This window comes from Ictidomys tridecemlineatus, chromosome 1 (assembly GCF_052094955.1).
Source record: "Ictidomys tridecemlineatus isolate mIctTri1 chromosome 1, mIctTri1.hap1, whole genome shotgun sequence".
Taxonomy (NCBI): domain Eukaryota; kingdom Metazoa; phylum Chordata; class Mammalia; order Rodentia; family Sciuridae; genus Ictidomys; species Ictidomys tridecemlineatus.
In genome coordinates this window covers 255,925,810-255,945,626 of record NC_135477.1, presented here as the reverse complement: position 1 = coordinate 255,945,626, position 19,817 = coordinate 255,925,810, and the positions used below count along the sequence as shown (strand labels likewise).

General features: G+C 43.7%; 1 protein-coding gene across 7 annotated transcripts in view; it reads right to left on the bottom strand.

The window, feature by feature from the left end:
• Sema5a (semaphorin 5A) overlaps window positions 1-19,817 on the bottom strand; it is a 450,819-nt gene that overhangs the window by 40,612 nt on the left and 390,390 nt on the right. For 5 of the 7 annotated variants that reach the window (XM_021733399.2, XM_040272850.2, XM_021733403.2 and 2 more), the window contains 2 exons: window positions 17,498-17,515; window positions 17,114-17,261 (listed from right to left, as the gene is read on the bottom strand). In XM_021733399.2, coding sequence (XP_021589074.1) covers window positions 17,114-17,261; window positions 17,498-17,515 — 166 coding nt within the window. The remainder of the gene's footprint in view (window positions 1-17,113; window positions 17,262-17,497; window positions 17,516-19,817) is intronic. The other 2 variants (XM_021733404.2, XM_040272849.2) reach the window with 1 other exon arrangement.

The window sequence follows — 19,817 nt, the reverse complement described above, 5'->3', positions numbered from 1 at the left end:
AGCTCCCAGGCCACCAACAAAGGAGTCGAGTCGTGCTTTTCACAAAAGCAAATATTTCTACCTGAATGAAATGACGACATCACAACACAAATCTGTTATGACCACTCGTGATGGATTAATTCTATGACTTACAACATTTTCCCTCACGACTGAATTTCACGTCTTATCAATCAATGTCTTTGGTAATTAAATTTACCTATTTCAGTTAGCTATTCCTATCCACGAGTTCCGTATCCATAAGTTCAACCAACTCCACATCTAACATATTTTTTTTTTAAAAATTGTGATTGTATTAAACATAGTCTTTTGTTTTCTTGTCGTTATTCCCTAAATACACAACTACTCACATGAGAGCTCTAGCTCATGGGAATCTAGAGACGATTTAAAGAATGTGGGAGGATGTGGGTAGGTTAGATGTAAATACTATTCCATTTTCTCTGTAAAATCTGCAGATTTTGTTACCTAAAGGGGGTGCTGGAACCTCAGGTACAGAGGGACAGAGGCACTGTCAATGCCATTACACAGCCTCATGTCGGTCTTCCTTTTGTCACTTAAGTGTCAGTCTGTCAGGCAACGGCTGTGCTGCTTTCCTTGGCCCACTTCTCAGGGTCTTCCTCCTGCTTCCCTCTGCGTAAAACTCCAGGGCACAGATGATGAGGGTTATTAGAGCAAACTAAAGGACAAAGCCCACCAGGGCCACAAGTGAGGACGCCCCCCAGTCCTGGGTCAGCAGAATCCCTGCAGCTCACCTGCTTCTTCCTGGGGCCCTGGAGGGGATGTGGTCAGAGGTGCCTCCTTCCACATGAGTGAGGGCTACATGAGGCTTACCTCAAACGTTTCCGTCATGCACTTCTAGATGTGAAGTTACCTGACAGATGGGAATGGTATAAAACTCTTTATTGATCTTAAAGTTTCCCATAAGATAAATAATTGTTCAAATCCACGTTTAAAGATCATTCCATATTATGGATTTTTTATCTGCTTAAATATGATTTGGAAATCATTCTGCTATATATTGCTAAAATATAAAATGATATTAAATAACTAAGTGGATAAATTGCTCATATTCCTAAAAGATAAAATGGTGATTAAATAATTAAGGAATAAACTGCTTCCAAACCCATATTTTAAGTGACAGATACTTTCCCTAGTTCTTACTGTGCACGTAGTCCTTATTTTAGCTATTTCCCTTATCTTTACTATACACGCACACTCTTTTATATATTAAAGCATAAGAGCCTATAATGGAGGTCACTTATTTGGAAGTTTATATATAAGGTCATCTAAGCCAGCAAATGTAGCTACAAATCTCCTTTTCCAGAATGTAGCTTCTTCTAAAATGGAAGAGTGTTTCTTATTGAAAGTCACCCAGCAGGCCTCTAGAAAATGTCCCCATTGAAATACTTAAAATTCTGAACTGTGGAGAACTTTTTGAATTGTTTTCTGTTCTACAAAACATTGCAAAATTTAAGCCAGAAGATGGACTACTTTTTGTTTTATTTCTTATTCATTTAGACAAAAAATTCTATAGGGTTGCTGCAAAAAAGGTCTGCCTTTCCAAAAATATGTCTAAAGCCATACTGGGAAGCCTAAATATATATTTCATATGATTATAATCAAAATTGCAGATGCAGAAGCTCCGTGCAAGAGTTGGTTTTTTTGTTTTGTTTTGTTTTGTTTTGTTTTTGGCACCAGGGATTGAACCCAGGGGCACTTAACCACCAAGCCTATCCCCAGCGCTTTTTGTATTTTATTTAGAGACAGGGTCTTGCTGAGTTGTTTAGGTTCTTGCTAAGTTGCTGAGGCTGGCTTTCAACTTGCAATCCTCCTGCCTCAGACTGCTGAGTTGCTGGGATTGTAGGTGTGCACCACTGCACCCAGCTTGGGAGACATTTTGAATGACAGTCATGGTGCGAGTTTCAAAGAGCATTGGCTAATTAGTGTTCAGAGTATTGCTGAGAATCCACATACCTGAAAGATAAAACCTGAAGTGTATGACTTCCCAGAGGTTTAGGAACATTTGGACAGGGATACTCTGAATGGTCCCACCACCTTGACCAGCACACTGTTCATGTGGCCCTGCTTCAAGACCACAGACACGGGCCATGGCTTCTAGCCTCAACTAAACCTGTTGCCTCTGCCATAAATGCGACTCTCCTAAATTTACATGAAAACGTTGCTTCCTCCTGCATGCTGCCACTGTCCCCCACCAGAAGAACTGAGAGAGGCCACCACAGGATTGTCTGCACAAGGGTCTCCCTTAGGGTAACATCTCTGAAGGCAGCTGCAACCCATTCCTCTGGGTCTTTCTGGAACAGTGCTGGACACCTGCTGTCCCTCACACAGCAGGCCCTGGGCCAGACCCAGCCTGGCAGCACTTCCTTAGACATGGCACAAATGTGACCCAGGAAAGCACGTTGCTATCCCTCAGGATTCTTGCTGGCTTCTCCTCAAGATGCCCCAAGTCTTTAAGAACCCTGAACAGCTCTTCAATCAAAAAACACTAAAAGAGATACAGATGAAGCTTTCAGGGTTGAAGTGGGAAGGGATCTAGGAGCCCATCCAATTAAGGATCCTCACCCACTGCCACCAGCAGGTGCTCGGCCTGGCCCAATTCACCAGAGACAGCAGCATGATAATGTCACAGGGTGTTTAAAGAGTCTTGTCTAGTAGTCCCTGACCTCTCAGACACAGGAAAGAGAACAGGAAGGAACCTTGGGTTGGGGGGTCCCCGTCCTGATCTCATCACTCCTATTTGCTTGTCGCTTTGAATGGGCTGTAAACTCAAGGACAGAACTGAGCGTCGGCAGTGCTGGCAGAAATCTTTGATTCTTTCCTGACTTTAACAGAAAGCCTTCTAATGTTTCACCACAAAGCATGACGATGCTCACAAGAGGTATCTTTGGTAACATTACAGGAACTCCATTCATTCTGTTGAGTACTTTTTAAGCTATTACAAATGAGTGCCAAATTCTATCAAATGTTTATTCTATATTTATTGAAATAACCACAGCATCATTTCCCTTAGTCTGACTAATATAAATGTATTATTCACAATGTTCTCTATTTGGTTACTGTAAACGTATGGTGATATGAAACGTGAATGTAAGTGAAAAGTAAACCCACTTGTTCACACCTGGGTGAACCTGATTTAAAGTAAATTTCCTTTGCTGTCTGTTCTCAGAATCCGGCTGCTACCTCTACTGGTCAGCACCACTAGCTCTCTAACTCCTAATGCCTTTTCCCTATTCCAAGAGGTGGTCACAAGGAAAGGCCCCACAAATTTAAGTGAGGGAGATATACAAATACAACCTCAGGTGTTGAAAGCTCTCTTCTCTGCATGTCTGTGTACACATATCATAGCTGCCTGAGAGACCACTGATCTGAGCAGCTGGCCCTAGGCAAATGCATGTCCTCCAGTGCCTCACACACTCCTCTCGGAGCAGCTACTCTGTGCAGGCTTTGGAAGTGCTGTGGATGCAGAGGTGAGCCATGAAGAGGCCCCTCCGCTGGGTCCCGGAGTCTCACACCAGTCTCCATGAGGTCTCACCAAGGTGCCAGGGGAGAACATGAGAAAGCCCCGGGCTCCCCCAGCTTCCTCTAACTTGAGGATCACCAGTGACTTGACCCCGATACAGTTATGAGGACAGAATTTATGATTCCAGACTCTGCCAAGTAAACGTCTGTCCTCCACTGAGATGTAAATAAGATGCCTGCAGAGAGCCAGGCCTGTAAAACTTCCTTCTGTAATACTATCCTGCTGTAAATGGTTGTGTGGAAAGCTTAGCTTTTTTTTTTTCTACTTTAAATACTTATGCTAGAAGTTAATTCAATTCCCATTCAATAAAAGAGGCAAAACCACATAAACTGGAAATAAGCTCACACTCACACTCTCTCAGGACTCTCCTACTCAAACAGCACTGCGAAGCAACAAAAGGGAAGGTCCAAATTCTGTCATGGAACAAGGAACAGTGTCTACTTAGGAAAAGATTAGAATGTGTACTGCTTACTTTTCTCTTGGGGGGGGGGCGGTCAGGTAAAAGTCAAAGGGAGTTGCCAGAGTTTCAGACTAACCAAACTTGTATCACACTGCAAAAGAGTTTCCCTTGCCCAGATTTCTCTGGCTGTTCTATGACCCCTGGGGTACATCTAAGAATAAGAATAGACTCCAATCTGAGCTGACAAGGACCGGCAGAGAGGCCCTGCAAGGACCCCCTCACATATGCACAGAGGGAAGGAGGGGCCAGATCCCTTCCCAGAGCACGTGTGGAAATAGGACTCTGACAGCCCCAGGAATTGTCATTTACAAAACTTAATTCCAATTCCAACGTGTCAGAGGTGTTTATATTTCCAGCTTAAGGTCCCATTTGTTGAATTCTATCTAAAACACCCACAGGTGAGTCTCAATCAGATTCACAGTGCATGGGAAAACATGTTAAAGTACCGGAGCCACAGAGACTGACACTGGTCGAGTGGACTACACTACAAGGGGGGCTCAGTGGACAGACACAGAGGGGCACCTGCATAGCCCTCAGGGCAGAGGAAAGCCACCCTCATTTCCTCCAAGGGAAACACCAAAGCTCCAGCCAACCCAGGGCCAGCCCTTCTAGTGAGAGCAAATGAATGGGCAACAGCATTTGCATGGAAAGTTCTGGGGAGCACCAGCCTTCTGAAGGCTCAGTACACTATTATGGTTTGGATATGTCACCTAAGGCTCCTGTGTTAATGCAGCAATATTCAGAGGTAAAATGGTTAAATTATGAGAGCTGTGACCTAATCAGTCCACCCTAGTTGGAATGGATTAACTGGGTGGTAACTGTAGGCAGGTGGGGTGTGGCTGGAGGTGCTAGGTCCCTGGGGGTGTGCCCTGGAAGGCTGTATCTCCCCTGCGGCTACACCCCACCTGCCTCTCTGCTTCTTGGCCACCATACATGGAGTAGCGCTCCTCCACCAAACCCTTCTGCCGGGATGTTCCACTGATGCTCTACTTCACTTTGGGCCCAGAGAAACGGAGTCAGCTGACCACAGACCAAACCTCTGAGACCATGAGCCAAAATAAACCTTTCCTCCTCTAAGTTGCATTTGCTAAGTATTTTGGTCACAGTAATGCCAAGCAGACTGACGCACACCCCGGTACCCAGAGAAGCCCACCTCACACACAGCAGATTTAAGTTACTGGCTTGACTCTTCCCATCCCACAACAGTATAGTCTCTGCTCAGCTGTGACCCTTCTACCGGCATCTGCAGGATTTGGTCTTTGGCTCTCTCCTCCCATGGTCAGGGATTCCAGGGATCAGGAACAGAGACTCAGCCAGATTCAGGTCTCAAGCTCACGGATGTTCAAGACTTGTCTGTTGAGGGACTGGGCAGGGCTGGAGTTGCCTGGCAGGCACAGAGCTCACCAAGGCAAAGAACACAACCTCTGATGGACAGGGGTGATGCTATGGAAACAGCCCAGGTCCAGTATTTTTAAAATATTATTTGCAGAGAGAAGTTCAAATATTGGAATTTGTGCCAGTATAAAATTTAGATTTTCTTTTCCCATTAGGTGTTCTCCATTAGTACCACAGGGACCTGATAGGTCATGGAAGGACACCAAAACCAATAATAATGAACTCCATACACGATTCCGCAAGCATACTGGTTTTCAGTACTAAATTTGTACTATTTAGAGCAGACTTGTGAAGCTCATTAGAAAGAATTTGAAATAATTTAAGAATATGAACAAGAAATGAAATGCTCATAAGCAAACAGCATGGGAAGAAGAATTAAGTGTGAAGTAAAGACAGCTCCATGGGGGTGTGAAGAATCTGAGAGGGGACACCAGCCACAGTTCTGCTGGGGGACACTGTAGGAAGCCACCAAGGGCCTGCAAGAGCAGCAAGATACACTATATCTGCCAACTTCATTCAAAAAGGTGGTGAGGATGTTTCCCAAATTACCATTGTCTTTCAAATTAATATGCAAATTTAATAATTAGGTTTGCTTACTCAAATCCTATACTCTGCTGGGTGTTAAGAAAACAGTAGTAAATAAAATACTGTCCCTGATTTGACATCTCAAGTAGTCAATTATTTGGTATTAGAAAGTTGAAGAACAAGTTGGTTTGCCTAATAGCAAAGTGATTGAGCCAGCCTCCTTGAAACAGGACTCAGTTGAAGGGTGCATAACATGTTTGGGAGCTGCATCAGCCCGAAACCTGGTGCACCAAGTTCAGGAGCACTGAGGAAGTTAAATGGTGACAAAACAGAAGCCGTGCCTGAAGTTGAAGAGATAACCACAGCAAAGTTGCACGTCTACACACGTGCACACACGGTGCCCACACAGCATTCTGTGTGCACATACAATTAGCTACTCTTTTAGGTAGGAAAAGCAACACAACTTTCCTGACTGTAAAGGAAAATAATTCAAAATGTGATGTAGCTTGTATTTGTTGAAATCATTAATGGACTGAGGCTGTGGAAGTGGGATCCTAAGAAGGGCAGGGCATGCAGTGTGTAGCTGCCAAGAGCGAGCCCAGGAGAGCAGATGGCATGCGGCCCGCCAGCCACTGGGTCCTGCCACGTTCCTTTGAGCTTGCTCAGGCTCACAGGTGGTACCCTCCGGAGTGGATCCCTCTCTGGCAGTCTGCAGCCTACAACTATCCTCCCATGGTGCCCCTACTCCTTTCTCCACACCCTCAGGGGCCCTGGGCTCTCCAGCCAGAAGTGACCTCTCCCTCCCGGTCACCCGTGTCCTCTCCTAGCTTTCCTATTGCCTTTTCCACTTCTCCTTTGTTATGTAGTCATTGAGTTGTATCTTTTCTCTTAAGTTAGAAGGTGACCTCCTTGAGGGAAGGAATGTTGCTGTCTCCACCTGCAGAGCTCCCAAAGGACCCATCCTTTGTACATGGTGAATACTCAACACCGGTGGTTGACTAAATACTCAGATGAATGATCTGAAAATTCTGCAAAGCATAGGACAACAGCCATGGGTCAGCCATTGAGGTCATGGAGAACGTCCTTACCTTCCATAGGTAGAACTGTTTAGAAATGAACAGTGTCCTGTGAGATCACACCAAGCATTAGGGAAATCAGTTCTCAAAGAAGGTGCCCTACAGGCAGAGCGCCTTTCCTCTGCATTTTCAGACTCCAGCAGCTTATCGCTAAAGCTCTTTGCAGTTGTGAGAACACAAGAGAAAGAAATCCATTCAATCAGTTTCATAATGAAAACGGCCTGGGAATGTGGAAGGGCTCCCTTGGATGTCTGGATTCCATATGTTTGCCCTGCTATTTTTGCCTCCCTCTCTTTTAAGCTGGAACACTGTGTGGTTCATCTGCTTGTGGGTCCATGTGCAGAGTCCATTGAGTGGATAGGGCAGAGCTTTGTTCTTTCAGCCTCTGCCATCGCTCTCTCCCACATGGTGACACCGGCATTCCTTTGCACACTGCTTCCTAATAGTCTCAAACTGGGTGATTTCATGGGATTGGGGAGGATGGAGCAGATGTGGAACATGTCTCTCACTAACAGAAGCGAGATGCCAAGTGACAGTATGTGGATTGCTCCTTTCCCACGCGGTGTAACTGATAAAATAAGACAAGAACGTGACACCATATAAGCCAATTCGATTTCCAAGGCTCTTTATTACAACCACGCAACCATTTCTTTCAAAGCAGAACCTCATGAGATTCTTCAAGTCACATATGTCTGGGGGGAAAACTTGCTGCGGAGTGAAATAAAGAGGCAACTCTTCAAAGAATGTCACATTAGTTATGGTGACATGTCATTGGACTACAGGGAGAAGCAGTTTAACGTGCTTATTTGAGCTGCCAAATTCTGAAGATTTCTAAATGTAAGCTTGATTCAAATTTAAAAATATTAATGAAAAATCTAAATGTAGCAGTAGTTGCTTGTATTTTCTCTCATATTCATATGAAAATCTCCAGAGATGGGTTCTGGTTCTTAGAAAGTTTTAGGATTATTAAAGGAATGCACTTGGGAAGAAAGGAGCCACAGCATCTGTGAAAAATATTCAGTGTTTTAAAACATTTTTTTTCATGCTCCAACATCTGTTGCTTCCTTCTTTAGTTAATTATAAGTTGCTTTGAAAATTATTATGTATGTGAATTCTTTTAACAACTGAAATTATACATGTTCAATAATACCACTGGAGGCACTCAGATGAAATAATTTAAAAAGGGGAAAATGCAAATCTTAAGCAAAACACAAATTAAAACATATTGTTGATACAATTAAACATTCATGTTACTTCAACAAAAGAATGGCCTGCCATGAGCCAAACCCCCCAAACAAGTGTAATGTGATTAAAACTTATTTTCAAGCCCTCCAGTTGCCTTTGCACACACATGGACTATTTCACAGCACACCCACCCTTGGTCATTGGCAATCCGTGCTGAAGCGTGGTGTGAACACAGTACTGACACACCAAAGCACTGTCACAAGCTAAGTGGGATCCAGACCTGCAGGTCTGAGCCTCACACGGAGGGCTCCTGCCTCAGTGTTAGGCAGACATTGTACATCTCTTATTCACCCTGGTCTCCCCAGGGCCCATCAAGGTGTAAAAGGCTTAATATTTATTAAATTAATGATAATGAAATTGGAAACAAAAGCAAAATGCTTGGATTCTGGGTATGCAAGTGAGAGTTCAGGCAACTCCATTGACACCCTTAGGGCTGCATGTCTTTCAACCAGAGTAAAATAAGTAAAGATCACAGGACAAACAGCACAGTCACCTGACTGATGATTAAGTCTTCTCATCAGAGGGCTGTCCCTGCAGGTTTTTGTTTGATTGACAGTTTGCATTCTTTTAGAAAGGGTTTTCAGAATGAGTCTGCGGAGGCAACACTGAAGCTGCAGTGAGTCACAGCTTTGCTTGCCTGCTTGCCTGCACCTTTCCATATGTCCATTGAGAAGACTGAATACCAACGTGGGGCCTCAGGGCTCAGACTGGGTATGAGGATGGGAATGTGGAAGGGCTCCCTTGGATGTCTCTACACAGTATGGTGGGAAGAAGGTTGCTCCCTTGCAGTTACGCTCCAGGCTGCTGTAAGGCATGAACACACCCCCTGAAACCAGGGTCGCTGTATGCAGCAACAGCCTGGACTGAAATAGAGTGTCTAAAACCTGGAAGGGAAAGTGAACTACCCAAAGGTGCAACTCAGTGCAAGTGAATGCAAAAGCTCACCCTTAATGCTGCAAACTGCACGCCTCAGCAGGATGCCCTCTGCTGCGCTAAGAGGAACACCAGAGCCCTGCACTCGCAGCTTAAGTTGGCTGGATAGCTGATGTCTTTTGGAAATGTGAAGAACTGCTACTCCAAGAGCAATTGCTTGATTACAGTGACAAGTACCTGGTAGAACTAGTAAATAAGGTGAGCTCCAGATATTGACCAAAAATGAGAGCCAATTTGGAGGGGACAGGAATTGACTAATAGACCCAATAAGTGTTCTCAGTGGATTCTCTCCATGCTTAGCCTCAAACTGTCAGTAGAGTTACAATCAAAAACTGAAGATGCACTTGGAGAATAATAATAACCTCTGACTGTTTTTAAAGGCACTTCTATTAAGACCTTAAATTTAGAAAGTCATGCTTAATTGCTCATTTTTAATCCTGAAAAATCATGCTTTTTAAAAAAGAGACACTTGAGATAACTTTGGCTAAGCACTCTATTTGTTATGCCTTTAAGACAATTCACTTGTTCTGGGGACTAGACCTACAAAAGACTTGTAAACTCAAAGCCACTTAGTGGAAATTCTGTTGTGCTTCTGTAAGTAAATTTTATGTGTTTTAATGTGAGGCATTAAGGATTGGTCCAATCGATTGGAAAACTATATAGGAAAAGTGTGTGTGTGACTTAAGTCTCTTTTGTAGCTGAAACTGCTCTTCATGAAACTTCTCCTTTCAATTAATTTGTAATCACTGTATTTGAATTATTATAATAATAAGAAACAGTTCTTCTGTAAAGATAAAGAAATCTGTGCAACAGACCTTTGCAATGCTATAAATAAAACATTTCTGTGAAATATTCCAGATCTGTATACCAATTGCAATTTCCAGAGATTGTGAAAGATTATTTATATGTCCTAAAGGCAGACTTTTGACGGATTAATTCCTATAATCCATCATTTTTCTTTTCTCTGAATCTGCATCATGCATCATTCTTAACCTTGATTGCCAAACTTTGCTAAATTTTAGAAAACTTATACTTTCGTGGCCATCCGCCTTACCATTCAATTTTGCGTACCGAAATTAACTTTTTCAAAATGCTCAAGCCTCTTTTAATAAAATGTGGCAGTTTTACTGGGACAATCTTTCATATTTGCAAGCTCTTCACTGAGCTATTTCATAACAAAAGAAAGCAAAATTTGCATTTGCATGCTTATGAAGATGTAATATCAAGTTTCAGCTAAGGAAATCAATCATTTCCCCAGGAGAAGAATATTTGCAAATACAAGCGAATGCATTTTGCAATCACAGGGCAGTGAGACAGTTCCTCCTGTGACCTTCTTTCTGAAGGTCAAGTTCATCTGTTTAGCTTTCCTGGTATCAGATCATGTGAAAATCCTTAGATCATCTCCATCAGATATAGTGATTGTGAAGGGAGAACATGATTATCATGTCAGTTCTTAAACGATATTTGGAGGCAAATTCCATAAAGAGGAAGGGAAAGAAAAAGCAGTTAAAATCATTTTGACTCACAGGAGCTAAAGTCATGGAAAGCTGTTGATCTCACACATCAGCCTGTCTCTAGCAATAGTGGCTCTCTGCTTCCCAGTTCTGCAGCTGTCTCCCTCTTCCCTGACCTGGTGACCCCTCAGGTTGCCCGATACTGGGCACCAACTCCAGTTTCACTTCCTGGAAAACGTTCTCAGAGCTTTTCCTTCATGTGTCCAAGGCAAGAACTGATTCACACAGTGGAGAATTACTCTGCTGAACAAAATTGCCTCCCAGAAAGCAAAGTGTAACCTGACTCAATATTAAGTATCCATAGCTATTTGATGGCTGGAAAGATTTTTTTTCTTTATTGATTTTTTTTTTAAAAAACAGATGACAGCGGAATGCACTACAATTCTTATTACACATATAGAGCACAATTTTTCATATCTCAGGTTGTATATAAAGTATATTGACACCAATTCGTGTCTTCATACATGTACTTTGGATAATGATGTCCATCATATTTCACTTTCATTGCTAATCCCTGCCCCCTCTCTTTCCCTCCCACCCCTCTTCCCCATCTCTTCCTCCCATGCTCTCCCTCCCTACCCCACTATGAGTCAGCCTCCTTATATCAGAGAAAACATTTGGTATTTGTTTTGGGGGGACTGGCTAACTTCACTTAGCACTATCTTCTAAAATGCCATCCAGCCATTTACCTGTAAATGATGGCTGGAAAGATTTTATGGGCAGGTGGAACCCTGCAAGGCAAGAGGGCCCAGCAACACTTGATTTCAACTATTGATCTTTCCTACTATGGTCAGGATTCATTCTCGTGAAACCAGATACAAGAGTGCATTGAGACTCCCTCCACCTGGTGGTCCCAGCTGCAGTAAGTGGCAGGCAGCTCTCCACCAGCAGTGTCCTCTCGGAGCACAGGTGGCTTTTCATGTTCTAAAGCCCCTGGAGAGAGCTGGTATTCGAGGGTGCAGCCTGGGAGCATCCCTCACTCAAGAGGAGTCATAAAGGTCAGACACTTTTAAAAGGCATCAGCAGCGTTCTGGTCTCAGCAGGGAATCAGCCCTGCTGCCCACAGAAGTGGCATGGATAAGGAACAGGGGCTTTCTCTCTTTCCTCCTTACCCCACCATTCTCCCTAGTCCCATCCACTATGATAGATTCATCTCCCAAATAATCCACCTGCTCTAAGCCCTTGTCTCAACTCTTATTTTAAACAGAGCTCCAGCCAAGATGGAAAACTCACCCATCTCAGCAACTACCCCCAAAAAGAAACCTGGGGTCTGAAAAGAAGGGAGAAGCCTCATATATTTCTGGGGTTTTTAAGAACTCACTAGGTTTTCATGCACTCACACCAGGGCTGGGGTGACACTCAGGGGGCACTGTTTATCAACATCATCTCTGAAAAATGATCAGTGCCCTCCCCCAGGAACCATGCAGTCCCCTACCTGCCTGATTAGACACAGTGGCTTTGGAAAGAGAAAAGTCAGTGTGGGCACCCTTTCTCAGGTGCATCTGGGTATCAGGGACTTCCCCAAGGATCTTTCACTTCTCTAGACCCTCAGTTATATGTCCATCCTGAGCCCACCACCCATGGCTGTCATCCTTAATAAATGACTAACTTTTTTCAGATTTTAATTAAAATCATTCATTTGATCAAATTTGCTATGTATCACCTTCAGCTGGGTAAAACCAAATTTGTAATTATTTTGGTGTTTAGGTTAACATTAGGAAACTTGTAATCTTTTTCCTTTTTGATTAATCTTCAAATGTTTGATGAGGCCATGGAGTGGAGGAAACATAGACCTTCACCAGGAATGCCTGGCCTGGAGTTTGACTGTGTGCAGCACGAGCTGAGTCATCTGCCTGTTCAGGCCAAGTTTCCTCATCTAGATGGCAGTTACTCATAATGCCATACCACTGGGTCGTTGGAATCAATAATACATCCCCAAGAAGTGCTTTCAACAAAGCCTATCACTAAGCTATTTCAATGGCTGATGGTGATAACGGCAACAAAGAATACTAATTTTTGACACAAATTCTGAACATTTTCAATGGAATTAAACTATTTGATCGTATTTATCAAATTTTATTTAAGAAAATTGCCTTTTTTGTATTACAACATGGTATTTTCATAAACAATGGATAAAATTTGTTGTATGTAAATTAGAAAGGCCATTGGCTCATTAAAGTAAGAAAAGCTTCCAAACACATCCATCTGTGTCCCTTGAGAACAGCCCAGACAACAGGGTCCATATTGGTGAGTGAGGTTTTAGTCATATTGTTAAGGGTCTTAGTCATATAGTTAAGGGTATCAAGTAAAGATTTGGAAAAGGATCCAGGCCCACAGCGTGATAACAGCACATTAACCAATGCATCAAAGTTAATTTAAACTGGCAATGGCCAAGTCTGCAGTAGAGCAAATGTTGGGGTCACAATGCGTGTATGAGGGGAAGACTTTCCTCCTTGTGGAAACCCACCCATCCTCCTAGGCAGCACTATGGATTTCCAGGAAGCCATTGTTGAAAATGAGAAAACACAGGAACCTAACTTTGCTGGTTGGCTTTCCATTACGGTGAAAGACACCTGAGATAACCACCTAAGGAAGAGGAAAGGTTTGCTGTGGCTCACAGTTTTGGAGGTTCTAGTCCATGATTGGATGGTCCTTTTGCTTTTAGGCATATGGTGAGCTGCAGGTCAGAGCAGGGACACATGGTAGAGAGGAGACGAAGGGAGGGGCCAGCATCCAATAGCCCCAAAGGTCACTCCCCAGCGATTCAACTTCCCTGCACTTAGCCCCACCTCTTACAGATCCCACCACCTCCTAACAGTGCCATAGACAGGTGTGGAGGCTTCCACACAGGGTTTTAAAGGAGAGGTAAGACCCACATTCCTGCACCAACCATGACACACACACACACAAGCAGCCAAGTTTAAAACTGCTACTCACTTGTAAAAAATAAATGTCAGTCTCCCAGGGCACCTTTCTATTTTATGGCAAAAGGCAGTGCCAGTTCACCCATTGGAGTAAAAGTAGATAACACTAAGACATTTCAGCACTAAAATTTAAATAGAGGAACTGAGGATTATTTCAGCAAACTAGAAAGAAGAGATATGGTTTTTTTAAAAAAAACTAAGGGTAACAATTGTCCATGTAGCACACAATAAGCTGCTCCCCCAATACAGTCATACACAAGGAATTGACTAACACTGTCCCAGCAACAACAAAACTACCAAAGTCTGAGAGAGTATAACACCAGGAAGCTCAGAAAATATGTTATAAAGTGTGTAAAGACATATTTATAAAATTAGATTATCATTCTTATCAAAAAAATTACGATTGTCAAAAGTCAAGATAAAATTTTTTTTAAATAACAAAACTTGCCTACAGTGTCCTTCAAAATATTGTCAAATTTAGAAGAATTTAACTGCTACTTTTGAAAATACTGAAAAAAAAAAAAAGCACAAGTGACTTGTAGGAAAATCCTGAACTTTGGTTCTGAACTGTCATTCTGAACAGGAGCGGGATGACCAGGCAGAAGAAGCCGTATGCAGATCATACCTCTTAAAAATGTATATTGCATGGACCTAAAATAATTTTTGTTTGATTACTGAAGTCCTTTAAAATTGAACTAGTTCATATATTAGTGGCCTGTGGCAAAGTCAACCCAGCCTTTTTAGAAATATATGAAACCAGAGACAAATGCACAGTGTTCCTGTTCTAGACTTTTAGGGGTCTCATGTTGTGGGTGCCCGTCTGAACTCTGGCCTATGGTCTCACTGTTCTTGCTGCTATATTTTTGGAGGGCCCACAGCACCTTGATCTCTTTAGGATTGATTGGATTCACTATGAAGTGAAGAGCCTGGCCTGGGGTGTTGCTCCTCTGGCAATTGGCTTCAGACACCTAACACTGGTCCACGGGTCTCCATTTTCTCACTTGGAAAAACAGGAACCCGTGTGGGCTCATGAGCTACACAACAGTGAGGAATGGGTCACATCGTGGTGATTTTCATATATCACAACATATTTAAACTTCCACTTGCCGGATTTCACTTGCTCCTAAATTTATCCACAATACCATTATTTGACAGAAACACATTTGATTGCACTTATCTGCTCTGATTAACCTTCAGAGAGTTCCTTCTGACAGTGTATACTGATTGTAACATTTTTCTTCTTGAACTTTCTGGTTCTTTTGTATCAAGGAAATAAACAGCTATCCTATGTTTCCTGTTCATAACTTAAATTATAGATTTTTGTTCAACTGCTTTATGCTTTGTCTGGTATTTCAGTAAAATATGTGTATTAATATTGTGCTGGCAACGCCACGTCTGTTTCTCTCTTCAAATTATTTTTGCTGTATTTGGCACTGTCTTTATTCTGCTCAAACACATCTGCTATCCTTGGAGGGAATTCTGAGTTATATTTTTCTGGATTTGGAAACCAAGTTACATTTGTTTTATAAACCATGATACTGAAGCAAATAAAGCAACAAATACATTGACATTTTGGACGACCTCCAATTTTTATATTTATGAACAGATGTATCACACACACACACACACACACACACACACACACACACACACACACATCCTAGTAAGTTCATAAGAGATATGCTATACTCTTCCTTAATATATTTTTATTTCATGAATCAGTTTTGAATATAACTACTGAAGTTAATTCACAGCAAGAAAGTGAAAGATATACACTCTTTTCTCATTCTTTAGGCAGAAAAGTGCTTAGAATCTAAGGTGCAAGATCATCTCACGCTATCCCTGCCTTGGTTTTCCGCAGGTGAGAAAAATCCTTTATTTATCTATTTATTTATTTATTTATTGGTTAATATCTAATTTTTAGTTGTAGTTGAACATAATACCCTTATTTTATATATTTATTTTTTTTTATGTGGTGCTGAAGATCAAACCCAGGGCCTCGCACATGCTAGGCACGCACTCTACTGCTGAGCCAAAATCCCAGCCTGTTGAGAAAAATCTTGATGTGGAACTGAAGACCCTGCACTCAGACACAGAGGGAACAGGAGCCGAGGAGACGGCTCAGCACAGAGATGACACCGTTGACATTATAATAAATAGTTTTGAATTTTGGTATTTGAAATATTTATCTACATGTTGGTCTAAGAATTTACATTTTCTCATACGCAGTGTACAGTGAGATTTTTCCTAGTCTATGGTTAGTTCAGAGGCATCTGGGAAGACCTGTCTCTGTGAGCAGTGATAGGTCTGATTAGAATCGCTACAATAACTTTGACGACATGAAGGGAAGAAAATGGAATGGCAAAGTCCAATCCAAAAAGCCTCCTTGAGTCTGCTGCAAGACCCATGCAGCACCCCGTAGCCTCTCCCCCTCTCTGAAGTCCCCTGGGCCTCTGCAGTGTGTGGGTTTGCAGCTCGCAGCAGGCTTCACGGCAGCACAAAGACCTTCTCAGCCTCACAGACTGGGGCATGGATGGAAGGCCAACAGGAAAGGTCAGAGGGCAGCAGGCAGAGTCAGGCCCCCCCCTGCAGAGCCTCTCCCCCAAGCACTGGCCACATCTCTCCTGCACACTGGGGCAGCCCCAGGGAGGGTGAGCCAGGTGAGCACCCTGCAGGATCCATGCTCAGTCATCCTGAGCAAAGAAGCAGGGCCAGCAACAATGGGCCTTTTGAAAGGAGCTTGCAAAAGCAGAATTTTATTGGACTGTTTAAAGTGTTAAAAGAAATATGACCCCCTAAGGCAGAAGAAAAATAAAACCATAAGTTGCCTTCTATTCCCTCAGAATTGGCACCAACATGCTCTGACATTGGCTCCACTGTGTCTCTATCCCCAGGAAGTGTGAGGTTTGTCCTGCATCTTATGCTGGGCGTGAGCCTCACTCGCGGGCATCATCCAATGTGCTAGACCAAATGGAAGGACTGGAGTCAAATGCTGAAGCGCATGTGCTAGTTCAGGACTCCCAAAGGCAACACTCCCGGGGCAGTTCATCTCATGTGTGCATGCTTAATCCAAGTACTCTACTTTCCTGCATTTCCTTGGGTCAGTTCCATTAGCCAGAGAAAATTTCACAACTCACACCATTTAATGTATACAGAGCATCTGGTGCCTGGACATGTTGTGTTTATGGAACATCAAATGCTCGGGGAACATATGGCATCTGCCGAGAGTCAATTTTGGCAGGAGCTCTACTGTGGAAGAGCACCAAGTGCCTGCAGACGTGCAGTATCTAGACACGTAGTGTACGTAAAGCATTTTGTGCCTGCAGAGCATAAAGAGTTTGCAGGACACCTCATGTGGGCAGACACTTGACATGTACAGATCATCTAGTGCTTACAGTCTGTCAAATAAGTGCAAAGCATCCAGTGTGTGCAGAGTGCTGAGCTGGTGCCGAGGCTGGATGCCCAACTCTGGGTTGCAGGCTGGGCATGAGGAGAGTACTCACCACGTTGCAGCCTGCACAATCGGGCCCATTCTCACAGGTCCTGCGGCGAGCTTGAATGCCACCACCACACTGGGCTGTGCACCGTTCCCAAGGACCCCAGCCTGTCCAGAACATGTGCGGTGGGCACAGCAAATGCTCATTGCAGTATCTGTAATAGGGAAGGAATCCAAGAGGAAAAGGAAATTGTTAAGTGCCACACGAGACAACTGAGCTTCCCACTCTCCATCCCTGCACCAGAGGCTGCGCACATGGGCATGCTCTGCGTGGAGGGGCTTGTTGTATTTGCAGTGGTTGCACAGGACAGGAGGCAGATGTGGTGCTGGCCATGCTGTGTGCACAGACAATGGAATGCACAGCAGACAATGAAGAAAATGCTCAACTCACAATGCAGGATGGATCTTCCTGTGCGGCCAATTAGAGGAGAAACAAGACAAAACAAAACTCTTCAAATAGACACCCCAAAATAAGAGCAAAGAGAAACTAGCTAGGCAGGGCAATTATCTTCTAAACACAAACATCGGAAGATAAAGTAGGTTAAGAACACAAACCCAGCAGAGCTTGATTTGGATTCATTTCTCATTCCTGAATCAAGGAAGTCGCATCATCTCATTAGGGTAAGTGAAAGCGTGAGTTTGGCACAAAGGCCCATGACATTTACTGCTTAGGTTCTAGCACTTTTAAATTTATTTTTAGGCTCTCAGAATGTTGTTAAATGACTTTAATTTAAAAGACGACAGATTATTTTAAATGAGTTAGTATACAATTCTACCCATATTTGTTGTATTTGCAGTGATTCAATTCTAGACTTCTACGCACACATCCATTTTATCAATTTTTAGACAAATAACCCCCAAACCCCTTTAGCTCCAGGATTGGTCACATTGCTGAATAATCCTATGGACATGAAATGAATTGGGGAAAATGAACAAAAAAATAAACTGACCCCAAACAAGAAGTCACTCTGAATACAGCCTAGTTCAGCCAGTCACTTCTGGTTATTTAAAGGACTATTTAAACTCAATAGTTCGCAGCCTCAGGTGAATAGGGGCTCACAAGAGGCAGAAGAGGAAAACACCAACTAAACACACGGGGGTACTTGTACCATAACCTGCCGTCACTCTGAATGTGCCACACACCAAAGGAAATGCATTTCTGGAGCAGAAGATGTAGGCAAGTGGTGGCCAGCCACCAAGGAAAGGAGTTTGGGGAGTGTAGTTTCTTTACAGAGGATGCTGGGGAGGGTCAACTGTTCTTCTGTCAAACCAGAACCTTCATGGAGAATGGGAGGCTTCAGGAATGGCTGGAGCACAAAGCAGGAAGCGAGGCCCCGTGGAAACGGCCAATAGCACGAGGCACATGGACACCCGCTGGTGTTCAGGGAGTCATGAGAGGTAGACATGAGAGAGCAAGGTAAGAAAGGTGATGGTGAAAGACAACGGGGGAGGTGACAGGCAGCGGAATGAGCTGGCTTTGCCAGACAGAGGGAAAGAATGCGAACTTGGTTGGCAAGAAAACAAGGAAGTCCCGTGGAGCTCTGCAGACAAAAGAGCACTGTGGAGCTCGAGTGAAGGGTCATCTTGTGGGGTGGGCACTGATCCCACAGGTGGCCTGCAGTCCCTGAGGTCTGAGGAGCTCCCCAAGTTTCCGTGTGGGGCCTGAACCTTCAAAAGAGAGGGGAGGCCACCAGCAGGAAGTGCAGATACTGAATCGTGGAATCTGGATGGCAGCAATGCAAATGAAGGACAGTCGGAGATATTCAGGTGCCATGGTGGTGGGAAGAAGGGGGAGGAAGGAGGAAGACAGGGCTTGGTAGAGTGGATACAGTGCAGCAATAATGGAGTCCACAGAGCCTCCCTGCTGAAGGCTGGAGGCCCTGTTACTTCCAGGCAGAGGTCACTGGCAAGGGGCCCTCAGGGGGTCAGGGAACAGACCACCAGCGTAGTTGCTCTGAACATTCACATTTAAGAGTGGCCAATAACCTGGACAGTTCCCACTCCTCATCCTTCCAGGGTTTCAGATGTGGAAATGCTATGTTTCCTTCTCAAGGAAGCAGTGTTCCAGTGCTGAGCCTCAGGAGAGGACACTCAAGTGCCTGGGCACAGGGGAGGAGCCCCCTAATCAGGAGAACAGGGCCTCAGGGGGAAGACGGAGGCTCCAGTCGGCTGTGAGACTCTGCCTTGGGGGGTCTGCCTGAAGCACAGTATTCCAAGAAGTAAATGTTAGCACGTGTGTCGGTGCTCCGAGTATTCCAGGAGGAGCAGGTTTTAGGGAAGCCAGGAAAACTCAGGACCTCAGAACACACTCGCGGTTAATTCTAAACGTCCACGTGTATGTACATAGAACCATTTCTAAACTGACATTTAAAGGTATGACTTATTAGACTTGTTTTCCCCAATTTCAGTTTTCAGTGCACATGCACACTCGCACGCACACACAAAGGGCAGGAAGGGCAAAGGAAAGTCTTACTAAAAATGCTCATAGAGCCCTTGAATTTTAATAAAAAGCTCAGCAACTGAGCTACCATATCCCCAGAGCAAAATAAATCATAATGCATACATACTTTCTTGTATTTGCCTGCAGCAGGCCACCTGTGAGAACTCTCAGCCTGTTATTATAGTTACAGATCTACTGCAGGGTAACCTGTGCATGTAGACCAGAACTTTCCAACATTGTCAATAAATCATCTCCAGGGCTGCAAGTTAAG